This window comes from Phascolarctos cinereus, unplaced genomic scaffold (genome assembly GCF_003287225.1).
Source record: "Phascolarctos cinereus isolate Bilbo 61053 unplaced genomic scaffold, phaCin_HiC Scaffold_4;HRSCAF=312, whole genome shotgun sequence".
NCBI lineage: Eukaryota > Metazoa > Chordata > Mammalia > Diprotodontia > Phascolarctidae > Phascolarctos > Phascolarctos cinereus.
In genome coordinates this window covers 651,561,887-651,578,009 of record NW_027555847.1, presented here as the reverse complement: position 1 = coordinate 651,578,009, position 16,123 = coordinate 651,561,887, and the positions used below count along the sequence as shown (strand labels likewise).

Here is a 16,123-nt window from a genome sequence, read left to right as displayed (position 1 = left end):
AATAAATGCTTGTTGTCTGACTGCTAACCTGCATAGATTTTCTATCCTATCTTGACTAGTCTCCAGAGATACTGCCCATTATACCTACACACACACACACACACACACACACACACACTCTCTCTCTCTCTCTTTCTCTCTCTCTCTCTGTCACTCTCACTCACTCACTCACTCTCCACTGTTCATTCCTGCCTTGTGCTTAATTTGTTTCCCTTGGAATGCCTAATTCTTTCTGGTTATCTGTCCAGATTTTACCCTCTCTCCCCTTTTAGGCCTCTCTGAAGTCCTTCCTTTTCTGTGAACTGACACCTTATGCCCAAGGTGAGGATTTCCTTCTCTGACTCATGTTCTGCTTGTTTTTTTCACCATGGTTGGAACCAAGGTAATAGGATTTAGAGCTGGAAGATACCTTAAAGTTCATCTGATTGGAGTTTTTCATTTGAAAGATGAGGAAACTCAGACTCAAGACCATTAGGTAACTTGCCCATGGTCACAAAGTCTATGTTTCCTAGTTGTTTTGTTTGTGAAGCCTGCCTTCTTAATTAAATTATAAGCCCACTGAAGATAACTAAAGACCATAGAATCAAAGATTCCCAGACCTTTAAGGGACTTTAGAAATATTCTTATCCAAGCCTTCCCCAAAACATAAATCCATACATCCCACCATTCATACCAAGGGGTCACCTAATCCTTGTTGGAATACCTTCATTGATGAGGAGCTCACTATGTTTCAAGGCAGTTCATTTCGTTTTGGGAATAACTCTGATTGTTAGGTTGTTTTTCCTTACTCATGTTGAGCTAAAATCTGCCCCTTTTCCCCACCCCATAACTTTCCTCTATTGTTCATAATTCTACCCTCTAGAGCCAATAGAACAGGTCCCTTCTTCTAAAGGACTCATGACAGTCCTTTAGAGACTTAAAGATAACAATAAAAAGTCCTTCCTAAAGCTTTACTTCTCTTGGCCAAACACTTCTGGTTCCTTTAATTCATCCTTGTGTGGCTTGGTCTCTAGTCCTCTCCTCATCCTGGTCATCATCTTCTAGACATGCTCCAGTTTGTCAGCATCCTTCCTAAAATCCTTCACTAGGAACTGGACATTATTCCAGATGAGTCTAGACCAGAGCAGAGGACAGTGTCTTTCTCCCTTCTTGTCTCCACCACAGAGAGAGAGAGAGAGAGAAGAGAGAGGAGAGAGAGAGAGAGAGAGAGAGAGAGAGAGAGTGTGTGTGTGTGTGCGTGCGCGGGCACACATATGTATTTCTATACAAGCAAATGCATTTCTCTCTAAATGTGTATCTTTGAAAGCAAAACGTTTGCCCTTTTTTGTGAACATTTATCTTTTTCTGTGTGACTCTCTGAATGTTCTACTTCTCCTTTTTATGAATGTATGTATGACTCCGTAGGTCTCTTTGTGATTGTGTGTAGGTCTCTGTGTATGTCTTTCTTTGTATGAATGAGTGTATGTGTCTATGTGTGTGAATGGAAAGAGCTCCCACTAATCTATCATCCAGTCCACTCTCTCTTTTTACAGATGCCTGTGTGTTCCTACTTCCTAAAAGGGATCTGCAATAACAGCAATTGCCCATACAGCCACGTGTATGTGTCAAAGAAGGCAGAGGTCTGCGTGGACTTCCTCAAAGGCTACTGTCCCATGGGAGAAAAGGTAACCTGTCAAACAGGATGGTTAGTCATCCATACCCCAATCCCAGGAACATCCAGTGAGACATATGCTCTCTCTTATGTATTGGTCATTAAGAAGTTTCCCTTGGACTGTGATCTCCTGAAGAGCTTAGGTCTTTGGGTTGAAAATAGTGTACCTTGATTTATGCTTCACAAAATCATTTCAAACTGAGGCCTGCCACAGCCTTGGAATTTTTAGCTTTATTTGCATGACTTGAGGCCCAGAGAGGAAAAGGAAATTTTACTTGTCAGAAAGTAAAACCTCGGTTATTTGGAAATATGTAGGTATGGGGAATAGTGATGACAGAAGGGGAGTCAGTGAGCATAAATTCTTTTCCAAGGGATATGGCTGTTTACAATCCCACATATCTACACACACACACACACACACACACACACACACACACAGTAACTGCACTGTAGTGGTTCTCCTGGGTCTCTGTCATATTCTTCTTTGTATCATACTTGTGTATGTGTTACTGATATATCAAAAGACCATTTGCTCCTTGAGGGACTATGTCGTGTTTCATGTTTGTCTCCCCAGCTTTACTGAGCATGGGTTCTACCATAGATAATAAATGTTAAGTTGAATTGAGCCATAGAGTGGGCACCCTAGGTAACATTAGAGCCTGAGAAACTCAAAGTAGAGGTCTGGCTTAAGCTTATTGTAGACTGAGACTTACAAATATTAACACCTTTAGAGAGTAAGGGTGGGACTAGGTGCCCCAACCCTTTACATTCTGTGTGGAGGCCTCAGCTGTCCTCCTTCCCACTTTTTCTCCTTAAGTATTTCTATCCTTGTCTGGCTTACCACACGTAAAAGATGTATTTTAGAGATGGGGTAAGAGACATATTCATCAAATGGTATAAAGAGCATTGGCCTTACTGGGTTCAAGTCCTGGCTCTGCCCACTTGCCTTTGTAAGTTCCTTCCCTTCATGTAACATGGAGGGATGGTGACTTACTCAAGGACACACAGAGGTCTGGCATGCAACCCAGCCTCAGGCAAAATTAGGCCCTAAATCAGGCTCTCTGACTCAGCTGAGAATGGGAACTCTTTGCCAAAATGGGATATGTGTATGTTCCAAGAGATTCCTAAAACCAGAGAATCCCAGAACTAGAAGAGGCTTCAAGGGGACTTTTAAGTGTTTTTTCAAGAAATCTAGTTGGCACAATGGATAGAGTTTTGGGCCTGGAGTCAGGAAGACCTGAGTTCAAATGTGACCTCAGACACTTATTAGTTGTGTGACTCCATACAAGTCATTTAACATCTGTTTGCCTCAGTTTCCTCAACTGGAAAATTAGGATAATATTGCACTCACTGTGCAGTGCTGTTGTAAGGAGCAAGTGAGATACTATTTGTAAAAGTTCTTAGCATAATGCCTAGCACATAGAAGGTGCTGTATAATGTTTATTCTCTTCCTTCCATTCCAGTTCCCTTTCCTTTTAGAGCATCTCTGAGAAGTGGTCATCCAACAGTCATAGTTATGGGCAACTCATTACCTCTCTTCTATCAACAATAACCTGTTCTGTTGTGGGGCAGCTCTGGTTGTTAAAATAATCCTCCTCTTACCGAGCTGGAATCTATCTACCGTAGAACTACCATCATTCCCATATTAGTGTAGGCCAGGGGTGGCCTCAGAGCCACAGGTTCCCCATCCCTGGTCTAGACTCTCTCTGCTCCAGGGTAAATAATCACAGGCTTCCTTAATGAAGCCGTCTCTCTTCCTGAGAAGCCTTCACTTCTTAGACTATTGGATTCCCATGGTGTTCTTTTGAGAATACCTCTCTGTAGAGAATGAAGGCTCTTGATAGTTAGTGGACAGGACCTATACAACAGCCTACCTCTTACAAGAAGTTTTTGTGTCTGACACCTCATAAGGTATATTAGTTTATTAGTTTACAATCCATAATATGCAGAATCAAAGAATGTTACTAATAACTCACACTTCTAAAGTACTTCAGAGTTTACAAAAAAACTAAATAATGCAACTAATTATCATCCCATTTTATGGATGAGGAAACAGAGACCCAGAGAATTGAAGTTCACATAGATGGGAATTAACAGAGCCAAGAATTAACAGACCTCAGACCCTCTAACTTCAAATCCAGTGCTCTTTTTAAATGAATTATGTTACTTCCCAGTGTTAAGTGGAGGTCATCTAGTCCTGGAGGGGAGGATTTAGAGCTGGATGGGACCTTGGAGAATGTCAAGTGCAAACCTCTAATTTTATAAGTGAGGAAACAGAGTAACTCATCCAAGGTCCCACACCAAGTAAGTGGTAGAGCTTGGATTCAAACCCAGGACTTCTACTTCCATAGCCAGTGCCCTTACCATTACCATGATATATACCCACCAGCCCAGAGGACAAATTCCAGGAAGCAAATCCTTCTCTTCTTAAGAAGAGAGACTCCATGGGAAGGGGGAAGGAAGGTAAAAGGAAGTGGGTTCCAGTATTAGAACCTGGCATCCAGGTAATTAGAGTGAAGGTGAAAACAGTCAACCAGTCAGGAAGCATTAAGTGCCTATTCTGTGCCAGACACTGTGGATATAGAGACAAAAAAAAAACAGTCCCTGCTCTCAGGGAGCTTACCAGCAGGGTGAAGCAAGATATGTAGCTAATTAGGAGATCATTGAATTTAGTCTTGCATTGAATTATGTTTGCTAAATAAATTAGCTTCACCCTTCAAATGAAGCCAGAGAATTTAGCATCCAAGAAAGTAGAGGGAAGGTTCCAGAGAGTCTCAGCAAGGTGAAACAAGATGAATAGATCTCATTAAATAATTGAATTTTTTTTCATGCCCTTGAGTCTTGTCTTCTTGTGCTTTGTCTGCTTCTGTCTGCTAAATAAATTAAGGCTTGCTCTCCTCTGACCAAGTGGGGCCAGAGTGTCTGGTGGCAGAGAAAGACCAGTGACAACATGAACAGAGCTGAGTAGATTTCACTCTTCATACCCTGAATCGTCTCATGTTTCACAGCAAGAGGACTCACTGCTGTAGGTAGCCATGAGATTATCCAATACAGCTGGATAGTATGGGGGACAGGGAACATTTTTGCCAGGACTTGTAAAAAGTGGGCATTGTTTGTGTTTCTGTCCACGCTTCTGCGTATGCAAAGTGATTTCTATTCTTGAAGAGAAAGTGAAGTGGAAAGGGCTAGAAGAATACAGGATATGTTATTCAGGAGAATTAAGTTTTCCTTAAAAGAAAAGAAAAAATGCTCTAAGTAAGAAGCAAAGAAGAAAAAAGTTTATAAAGCAGCAGGGAAGATTTCACTTGTAGAGCAATGTGACAGAGAGTAAAGAGGGGAAAAGGACAACCAAAACATTAAGAACTGTGTAATAGGTATAGGGCTCTTCCTTAGAAGCATAGAAAGCTGGACCATCACTAGAGGGAGTGGCTTCTTCACCTAGAAGGAAAGATGCTGTGAATCCATAGGTTCTTTCAGGTGACAGATAATACGTTCTTCCATCAGAAGAAGAGAGGAGAAAGAGGAGCAGTAATGGGTAACTCCATGGGCACCTGAAGTAGCCTTTGTCAGCCTGTCATAAACAGAAGAGAGATATGCTGTCTTCCTAAAACATATATTCTGGACATGATGGAGAACCTCCAGAGACTTTTCAAACCTATGGCTAGTGATTCATGCAGGACCAAATGGTACCTGTAGAAGTGATGTGGAAAGCATATTAAACCAAAACTAAAAGCCTTGGAGACATAGGTGATAATTTCATCACTACTACTAATTGAAGATTGGAACTTCAAAAGAAATAGATCTGGGAGCTAAACAACTAGCTAAGAATAATGTGGCTGAGAATGAAATTTGGATTTCTAGACCATGGCTCAAAATATAGAAATAAGTGACTTTTATGACAAGGGATGGAGTGTACCTAACAAGGGCCGGTAAAAACATATTTGCCCCAAGTCTTATAAAGAAGGCTTTAAAATGTAAAGAGAAAAAGAGAAAGAAAGTTGTTCATGTAGATATGATAATTCTGGTGTCATAGAGAATAGCGGTACAAAATAGGAAGAAAAGGAGACCACTAATTCAGAGGAGAAGCCAGCTAAAAGGAAAGCCAGTAATAAAACTCATAGCCTCAGATATAGACATATAAATGAAGAAAGCATATGTGATAAATAGAATGAACTGTATCTTGATGGAAGGAGGCAAATTTGACCTCGTTATCACTTAGATGTGCTGAAATGAGATTTGTGATTAGAATTTAAAGTTGGGATAATAATTAATATCAGTCCTCACTAGGCTGGTGTGAAGATCGAATAAAATGGTGGCTGGGTGGCAAAGTAGACAGAGTTCAGGACACAGAGTCAAGAAGACCTGAGTTTGAATTCTGAATAAATGCCTTGGATGTGCTGATTGTTTGACCCTGGGCAAGTCATTTAACTTCTTTGTTTGCCTCAATTTGCTCATCTGTGAAATGAGACCAATAATAGCACCCGCCTCACAGGGCTGTTGTGAGGATCAAATGAATTAGCATATGTAATTCACTTGGCAAATCTTAAATACAAAATTTAATTTATATAAAGTTCATTATATAAATGCTAGATATTAAGTGCTTTGAAAACTTTAAGGTGCTTTATAAATGTCTGTTTTTTTAATGTGAGTGACAGCACTTAGGAAGCTAAGGGAAGACGTATCATGAAAGCTTTTGGTGAGGAACAGAGGTAAAAATAAGTAATATTTGGTAGTATACTACAGATCATTTGGACAGAAAGAAGAGTTAGATGAGAAGTTTAGGAAACATCATAAACCTGGCACAGAAGTATGCCACTATAATGATAGGAGATTTCAACTCTCCTGCTACGCCAAAGTGTCAGTAACTCATAAATTTGTGACCTGCCTTATTGATAAATTCATCCACATAGAAGCATTTAAGTTTCTACTGTGTGCCCTGAGGCACTGTGCTAGGTACTGAGGATACACATATGAAAGTGAGAAACTTATATTCTACTAAAGAAATACAATACACCTGGGGAGTGATAGCCAGGGAAAGAAACTAAGCCGTCTCAGGGATCATGAATGGGGCCATAGAGTAGTAAATTGTCTTGACCTTTCCAGTACCATTGGTAATATTGATTTGATTATTGTTCCTAAACAAGAGAAATGTAAAACAAAGAGACTAATCAGTTCTCCTGGACCTAATTCAGATCATCAAGGAGAAACTGGTTACCCAAGTAGAAACAACAGCAACTTGGGAGCAAGTGATCACTTGCTCTATCAAAGAATTCATGGTAGAGAAAAGTAAAGCTAGGCATTAGTCTGACATGTATACCATAGAATTGAAGAGAACAGAGTTCAAATGAAAGATAAGTAAGATCTAATGGCCTAATATTTTGCAGGGTAAGTCAGCCCAAGAGGAATCAGAAACTCTAGAATGCTATTTGATGACATGAGTGAAAATGTAGCAATAAGGAAAAGGGGGGGAGTTGTCTAAAGGAACTAATGCTGATACACAGGAAACTCATCAGAAACCTCCAGTTTAAGAGATATGTAAAAGATTCAGCAAGTTGTTAAAGATAAATACAAAAAAAACCCACACACACAAACAAAAGAAAGATGAAAAAAAAAGCAGTATGGTCCTATAAGAATTGAGTCAGGAGCACTGAAGCCCAAAAAGGGCCCCTTAAAAGAACTCTAAGCTTGTTTCTTCATCTGTTAAATGAGGGGCTTAGAATAGATGATCTCTAAGGGCCCCTTCAACTCTGGGTATCTTTGAGTTTGAGTCAGTCAGTGAGCATTTTTAAGAACCTTTTTTGTGCCAGCCATTGTGCCGTGCTCTTTGCATACAAATATGTAAAAAATACATATATGTGAAATACATATAGGTAATACAAATATGTAAAAAAAAAAAAAATAGGTGAAAAATAGCTCCTTTACCTTAAGGAGCTTACAGACTAATCAGAGAAGAATACACAACAGGAAACTGAAGCCAGGGGCAAGGTGCCCTGCAGCAGACATGGTGGAGAAGCCACAAAGGTCCAAAAGGAGTGCAGCCACATGGGAAATGTGGAGATGTCTCTGCCATATCCTCTCCTTAAATTGAGGTTTTTGTGGCTCCCCCCAACACAATGAGAAGATGGCCATGAAACAAAGAAGTACTGCTGCATGGGGTGGTGGTGTTAGTGAAAAGGCCAAAATCCTTTTCTTTCCCAAGGAAAATAATGTTTGGCAAGGAAGAATAAAAGAAAATGGTTAGCAAAGAGTTGAAACTCAGGATCAATGGAGGGGACAGCCGGGTAGTGTCTAGCAGCCCTCAGCAAGCCAGAGTTTTCAGGTCTTTGCTAACTACACCACAATGGTACTAAAAACTAGTAGATGTGGTTGCTAATTTGCTGCGGGTGATTTTTGAAAGTAAAAAGGTGCCGCAGCACCAGAAAAGGGCAAGTGTTCACCCAATTTTCATAAAAAGGAAGAGAGTAGACTCTACAAACCATTGACTAGTGAGCTTGGTTTCTGTTCCTGGCAAAATTCTAAAACATTATAAAGGGCACTTCAAAATGGAAACAGTGATTGCTGACTTTAAGAATAGGTCATGCCAGACAATCCTCATTTGCTTTTTTGAGAGGGTAACTAGATAAGTAGGTCAGAGTAATGCTGTAGACATAGTATACTTAGATTTCAGCAAAGCACTTGAAAGTCATTCATACCAAGCTTCTAATAAAAAGAATAATAATTCTGGTAGGTGGATTTTAAAACTGGTTAAGTGACCAGATATAAAGAGGAAGTCATTAATGGATCAGTATCGGCTTGGAACCCAGACCTAGCGTAGGGCCTTGGATTTATCTTTGGCCTTGTACTGTTCAACATTGTTAAAGTCAAGTAGATGAGGACTTAAATGGTGTGCTTATTTGATTTGCTGATAACTTTGGATGACAAGAGTTTGGCTCTCAAAAGATTTTGACAGGCTAGAACTGTGGTTTGAATCAAGATGAAATTTACTAAGGATGAAGTGAGATTCTGTATAGGTTAAAAAAAAAATCAGCTTCACAAATGGGATGGGAGAGGTATGACTAGGCAACATCACCTTGGATTTTAGTGTACTCCACAGGATTTTTAGCCTTAAATTTGGGTGCTTGAGGGTGTCAGTGAATTTGAATGGGAAAAAAATTACATCTTCTATTTCAATATAACTGTTGTCTTTTGTAATACTATGAATTTCATTTTATGTATTTTAAAACATTCTCAGAAGGGTTCCATAGGGCTTTACCAGAGTGCCAGATGTTTTCATAACACAAAAAAAGGTTAAAAAACCCTGATATAAATCAGTAGTACAACATAGCAGCCAAAAAAAATAATGCCACCCTAAACTGCAGTAAGAGAGGCATCATGTCTGAAACAAGGGAGGTAATAAGTTCCCTGACCTCAGCTTTTAGACCATGTCTAGAGTACTAGGCAGTTCTGGGCACCTTTAAGACACAGATAAGCTAGCTTGTGATTGGATCCAGAAATGAATGGCCAGGAAGGTGAGACAAAAAAAAAATATAGCATGTGAGGATTTGTGAAAAGAGCAGAGAATGTGGAGTTTCTTGGAGAATACGTGGTAGGGGTGGAGGCAGAAAAGGGAGGGAGATACAAATGCTGTATGTCATGAATCTCTTTGAGACCTGTCATGGAGGAAGGATTAGTTTGTTCTGTTTGGCCCAAGAGGCGACAACGCAGACCTTCTAGCTTGTTGTAAGGACAGACTTTCTAACATCTGGAGTTATTCACAAATATGCTGTTTTGGGAGGTAGTGGAGTTCCCTTCACATGAAAGGTCTTCAGTCAGAGCTTACATTTGTGGGGGATGTGATAGAAGGTGTCCTTGGTTAAGGAAGGAAAGGAACAAGCATTTACCTCCTATGTGACAGGTACTGTGCTAATAAGTGCTTTACAAATTATCTCATTTGAGCCTCACAACAACCTTGTGAGGTAGATTATCCTCTATAAAATGGGGATCATTATCCCCATCTTTGAGAATAGTTGAGGAAACTGAGGCAGACAGGAGGGAGTTAAACACCTTCCCAGGTTTAGCTAGTGTCTGAGGCTAGATTTAAACTCAAGTCACCATGACTCTAGGCCCAGTGCGTGACCTATCTACTAGGTGTTTAAGTATGAATTACATCAAGGGTTCTTTTTTGTTTCATGGACCCTCTTCTCAGAAAAATTATTTTAAATGCATAAAATATGTAGGATTACAAAGAAAATTTGCTAAATTAAGATATGTTACCAAAATATTTTTTTTTAAAAATAAATTCACATACCCCAGTTTAAGAATCTCAGGATTGGATGTACCTTAAAAGGTTCCACAGATCTTAGATTCTGTGACTTTGCTACTGATGACTACCCAGTGAAGTTAGCATTAGCCTGACAAACAAGATGATTGACTTGGTCCAGTAAGCACTAGTCAGTGTTATTTGGAGAGAGTCTATCCTTTCCTTGGTGTAAGAAAGAGGATGCTTCTGGATGGAGAAGAATGAGGAGCTGTGTGTAGTAGAATCTGAGTTTCCCTCTGATCTCCCAAGGTAACCCTCTTTTTAGACCACAGGTGACCCATTACCTGAACCCAAGGATGCAGTCCCCAGCCCCTTTCCCAACCTTAGATCTTAGCCCTAAAACATAACCTTCAATCCAAATCTCATCCTTCAGTCCTAGCCAGAGCCTTAATCCCCCCTCATCCCAGCCCTTATTCCTGACACCAGCCATTACCATATGTCTCATCCCAGAGCTCCATGATGTCCTCTATCTGTAAATGATCTCCAGCAGTCAGTTTGACAATAATCAGGACCACAGGCACAGTAGTGGTGGCTCCTTTCTCCCTCCACACAACCTCTGAAAAGCCATTCAGGACGCATAGCTAATTTGCCATCTTGTTAGTCCTAGCTGCCTGCGCACGGGAGAGGCACTCCTTAGGAGATTTAAAACCCTAAGCAGGGCTTGTAATAATGGCATCTAAACCCCAAACCACACTCACCAGGACTTGGCCCCAGCAAAGTTTTCAAGCGTTATCTGGGGTAGAATTTAAGGGGTTGGAGGTTAGAGAATTGAGCCTCTGGTCTAGACATACCTCTCACACTCAGGCAGGCAGGGCCCACGTGTTGACTGTGATTTGCTCCCTCACAGTGTTGTTTATGCCTATAATTACTCTGTTCTGCTGCCTCTCCTGCCAGCTCTGCCATGCTCACCTGTCATCCATGAAGGACTATTGTTATAAGAAATTCCCGACAGCTGAATAAACCAGACTCCTTCTCCTTCTTAATTAACCAGCCTGTTTGACTTTTATATAGAGGGATACAATAAATGCAAGGCAATTTAACATCTTTTTCTTTCTCCCCATCTTAATTCTCAGCATATGATAAAGTGAGCACTGAATACCTTGTCCCCTACTGAGTGAATTCCCTCTCTTTCCTCCCAGCCCAAGATCACGGCTGCTTTGGCGGAGAAACTCCTCTGTGAACCAGACCTGTTCATGATGTAAATCTTGATGTTTTCATCCACATTCCCCAAACATCTGGTCTAGCATATCTTGGCTGTGCCTGGGACTTGGGGCTACTAAATCTTTCTTCTGCCCTTCAGGTTTGAAGCTCAGGAATAAGACTGATTTCTTGTTACTTGGTGCCCTCTCTCCTTTCTGACTGACCCAGGTGAAAGCTTCTGTCACTTTCATCTAGGATATTCCAGGACAGAGGCTGTCATCATGCAGGGACCTGATTTGACCAGTCAGTCCCAAATTACTTGAGACTCTGTTGAGATTTTACTGTGTGCTTGCCTCTGGGCTGCTAAGTACTCTCTGTTGAGGATACAAACCTCAGAAACCTCACAGATTGGCTGGAGAGGTAAGTCCCTCCAACACTGAAGAGTTAGAAAGCAGCTGTATACAGGACAGAAAAGAGTCAGATGAGCTTGAGAAAGTCAGTTTACCTGTCCCAACCTCAGTTTCCGCAGCTGTAAAATGAGAGGGTTGAATTAGATGATCTCTAAGGTCCATTCCAACTCTAGCAATCTATGACCCCAAATCTTGGGTTATGTGATTTCCAGCATCAGTGACCCTGAGAGTTACAAGAAAAAAGAAAGACTAGTGAGCTCGAATAAAAGAAGACTTCATGGAGGAAGGGAGGCTGTGAGCTAGACCTTGAAGGATAAATAGTTTGGATAAGGAGGAGATATGGGCCATAATGTGGACTAAAGAACTTAATTTAAGGAGGAAAATACGTCTTTGGCGTCATCGAGATTGTAATAGGACAATAGGATAGTATACCTGGTTCAAGAGGAATGGATTCAATTAAAATGCCAAGGAAGCTTTAAGGGTAGACATGAAAAGGGAAGAGCATCACATTCGTGAAAGCCTATGGATCTGTGGAGGTGCAGGAATGGTAGAAGAAACCAAAGGAGGCAGGGAAAGAAACATTTTGCTATTCTGACCAAGGAGGAGTGGCCTGATGCGGTGAAAATGGCACAGGATTATATTTAGTTCTGTAAGTTCATCTCATGGATCATTTACTCCAACCCCTTCATTTAATGAAGACATTTAAGCCCAGGAAAGTTAAATGATTTTTCCAAGATTACATCAGTAACCCAGGTTACATAGGTAACGTAGGTACCGGAGCTTGGATTCAAACACAGGTCCTCTAATTCCAGATTTACCACTCTTTCATTTCACCATTCATCCTTCTTGAGGGGAAATGACCATTACACTTCAGAATTTGTAAATGATAAGAACAAGAATACCAGATACAATCTAACACATATTCTGGAAAGAGAGTTCAGCAGTAGAACAGATAGGATCCCATGGCCTGAGTCACTAAAAAGAAAGTCATTTCAAAAGGAATAGGAGGTTCTCTAAAACAAAATTCTGATGATATAATTACAGATAATTACATTTAGGAAGAAAAAAAGAAGTGTCTAAAGAGGTCAGTCTGATTGCAGAGAGAATTCCTTGGCAAACACAGACTTAGATAAGAGATGGAAGCAGTGACAAATAACTGAGGATGAATAAAAGGAATGGCATAACCTATAAGGCTAGTGTCGGAATGAGATGAGACTGACAGTAAAAGCAATCACATAGGAAAGAAGAACATCAAAGGATAGACTCATTGCTCTGGGTAGGATGGTGATATCTGATGGCTAGAGAAAGATGGAGCTACTCAACTCTCATTTTGCTTCTGTTTTCTATACCAAGGGAAATGGACTTCAAATAAGAAGGATTGAACAAAAGTGATATCAGTGAGTTGAAACTACAAATAAGTGAAGAGGGTTTAAGAGAATGCCTGACTACCTTCAGTGAGTTTAACTAAACCTGGACAAACCTTATCCGACAGTACTAAAAGTATTGGGGAAAGCAATCACTGGACTGATCTGTGAAAATCAGAGCTATTAGGAATAGCAAGTACATTGGCTGCCATAGTTGGGATTCAAAGCAAGCTCAAAAGGCAAGAACAGTGGGTTGAATCTAGGGTAGGGGATAAAGACTAGACTTGTGATTTCATTGGTATAGGGAATGAATAGATAAGGAAACTTCCAGTGCCAATACAAGTTGGCAGTTTCTTGTTAACTGAAGAGTCTTAAAGAGTTAACCTAGAGCACTGAGGGCTTAAGTGACTTGCTCAGGTCACACAGCCAGAATGTATCAGAGGTAGGGGGCATTATGTGCTTTTAACATAACTATCATTCAAATCAACTGATGAAATTGCAGGGTAACAATAAAATATATGAGACGTAGAAGGATCCATGATTCGACTATTCCAAATGACTCTTGATGAAAAACATTATCTACCTCCAAAGAGAGATGATGTTTAAGTGCAGATCGAAGCATACTTTTTTTATTTTGTTTTTCTTGCCTTTTTTTGCAACATGGTTAATATGGAAGTATATTTTGCATGATTTCACATATACAATCCGATATCATTGCTCACCTTCTCAATGGGTGATGGAGAGACCGAAGGGAGAGAGAGAATTCAGAACTAAACATTTTTTAAATATGAATGCTAAAGGTAAATAAATTTATTTTTTAGAAAAAAGATTCATGATTGAACTAAGTAAGGATATGTGAAGGATGCTGTAACTGCCTTCAGACGTCTGAAGTGCTGACATGTTAGGAGATCTACCTTTTTGTGTCTTCAGAGAACAGTAGGTGAAAGTTAACAGAGAAGCGCATTTAAGTTCCAAGAAGAAAAAAATCTTTTTAACAATTAAGTTATCTGAAAGTAAAACTACTCTTGGAGAATGTATAGCTACTCCTCAGGTATCCATATTGCATATTTCAGGTGACACTTGGGCTAGATAAATTCTGAAGTCCTTTCTAGCCTGAGACTTTATTTCTATGAAGTTTATTTGTGGCTGGTAGCCAGCTAGAGTGTTATTTCTCAGAAGCCAAAGTGCAGGATTCTTGGGATCCATATGGTGTTCCATCCATTTGGAACTAAACAATTCATTTACTCCCCAACCAGATACAAAACCTTCCTCTCTTTCTAACAACCCCATTTCAGCTCAAGACACCACCTTTTATCCAGTAACTCAGACTCACAACCGCAGAGTCATCCTTGACTCCTCACTCTCACCAACATTTCCAGTCAGTTGCCAAATCTTGTAAATTGTGCTACTACAACGTCTCTCTACTACATGAGCACCAACCTATTTCAGGCTTCCATTACCTGTTGCCTCGATTATTGAAGTAGCTTCCTAATTGGTCTCCTTGCCTTAAGTCTCTCCCTTCTCCCATCTGTCCTTCACATTGCTGCCAAATTGACAGGTATCCCAGGTCTGACCACGTTACTCTTCTGCTCACAAAGCTGCATTGACTTCTGGTTGCTTTCTCGGATCAAATGCAAACTCTCCTGTTTGGTGTTGTTCACAGTCTGGTAGAGCCTATCTTTCCAAACTTGTGGAACATTACTCTCTTTCACATGCTCTGTAGGTGCCCAACCAGGTGATCATGAGGGTTGTCCAGGTGAAGGAAGTATTTCAGGAATAGTAGGAGCAAGATCCCAAGAAGACCTATTAAATATATCCTATGACCTCCCTCTTCTACTGGGTTTTGATAGAGAAGAGTAAATTATAAAACCTTTGAAGACAATGGAATCATAATAATAAGCAGAATTCTTTTATAAAGAACAAATCACTTCTGAATCTAGTTGCCTGCTGGGACCATGGAATTTGGAACTCAAGGAGTCATTGAACTGGAGCAGATAAAATAGCATTTTAGGCAATGAGTAGTGTTCTGAACCCAGTCTGATTCAGGCCAGTTCAGTGAGTATTTGAGAATTGCAATGAAATAAGACACTTACAGATCATGTAACATTTAACAAAATAAAGTTTACTAAATAGTAGCATAGGGAACATATTCAGCAATGACACACATTTAGTTCTTTTGCATGTGGCTCCTCTCTTGTCCTTACTGGCCGTGATGGTGTACCTAGTTAGAATGGTGTGTTGACTTAATGGGGCATTGGGATGTCTGTCGATCTGAGGAGCACCTACTTCTCATGCACTTGTCTTTGTGTGGGCAACCAGGAATCTGTGGCTACAATTTGAACCTAAATTCCACTAGAACAATTAAGTATCGGGGATGGTTTTATTGCCATTTTAAGGGGAAAAAAATAACCTATGTGGCAGGGACCTTTCAGTATTCTTGGGTCATATGTGGTGAATTTGTAGTTGCATAATCAGGCATACCCCCGTGAGTCCCAACTAGATTAATTGTCTACATTGCTTCTGCTCTAAGTGGGTAGAGTAGATATGGGGTCATCTGGGCTCTGAATGCAATAACTGACCCAGAAAGGAGCAGGGACCAACAAACTGAATGAGAAAGTATGTGTTTATATGCATACAACTCAGTCCACGGTTTTTATATAGCCAGGTGAATGCACAAGTATGATGTGCTTGAGCCATTGTCAGGGTTTATTCTGCATCTGGGGTTGGGGGTTAGTGTGCCAGTTGAGGCTAGGAAAGACATTTGATTTATCTGGACCCTCAGATGGTGCCTCAGAATGGCTTCCCATTTCCTTTCTTTCAACATGGTTGGCAGGCAGCATACAGGTAGCCTGGCTGAATGCCAGACCCATGGAAATCATCCAGTAAGGTCAAATGAAGAAGAGATGAGGAGTGCGGTTGGTAACTTTTTGCTGAGGAGCACTGAAACAGCTATTTGTGATATGATAACAACAGTAGAGAGGTCTGTTGTCTTCCTGGAGCATATATCCAGAATGTGACAGAGAGCCTCCCAACCCTAATTAAAATGAGTAACTGCTACCAACTTCTGATTCATAGGGGCACAAAAACAAATCTGCCAGAAAGATCCTAGTAACAATACTAAAGATTTCAAAGTTTTGGACAAGGTACCTAAGATCTTAGGGGCACAGGCAATATCTTCATTACTGCTGCTATTAAAGGTAAAGACTTTGGTGGGGGGGAAGCACGATTGGGAAATGAACAACTGGATAAAGAGATGGTG

The 16,123-nt window shown here is 40.4% G+C and overlaps 1 protein-coding gene across 1 annotated transcript in view; it reads left to right on the top strand.

The window, feature by feature from the left end:
* Positions 1 to 16,123, top strand: part of ZC3H3 (zinc finger CCCH-type containing 3) — a 524,599-nt gene that overhangs the window by 441,492 nt on the left and 66,984 nt on the right. The window contains 1 exon segment of the mRNA XM_020995271.2: positions 1,533 to 1,664. Within this exon segment, the coding sequence (XP_020850930.1) occupies positions 1,533 to 1,664 (132 nt within the window).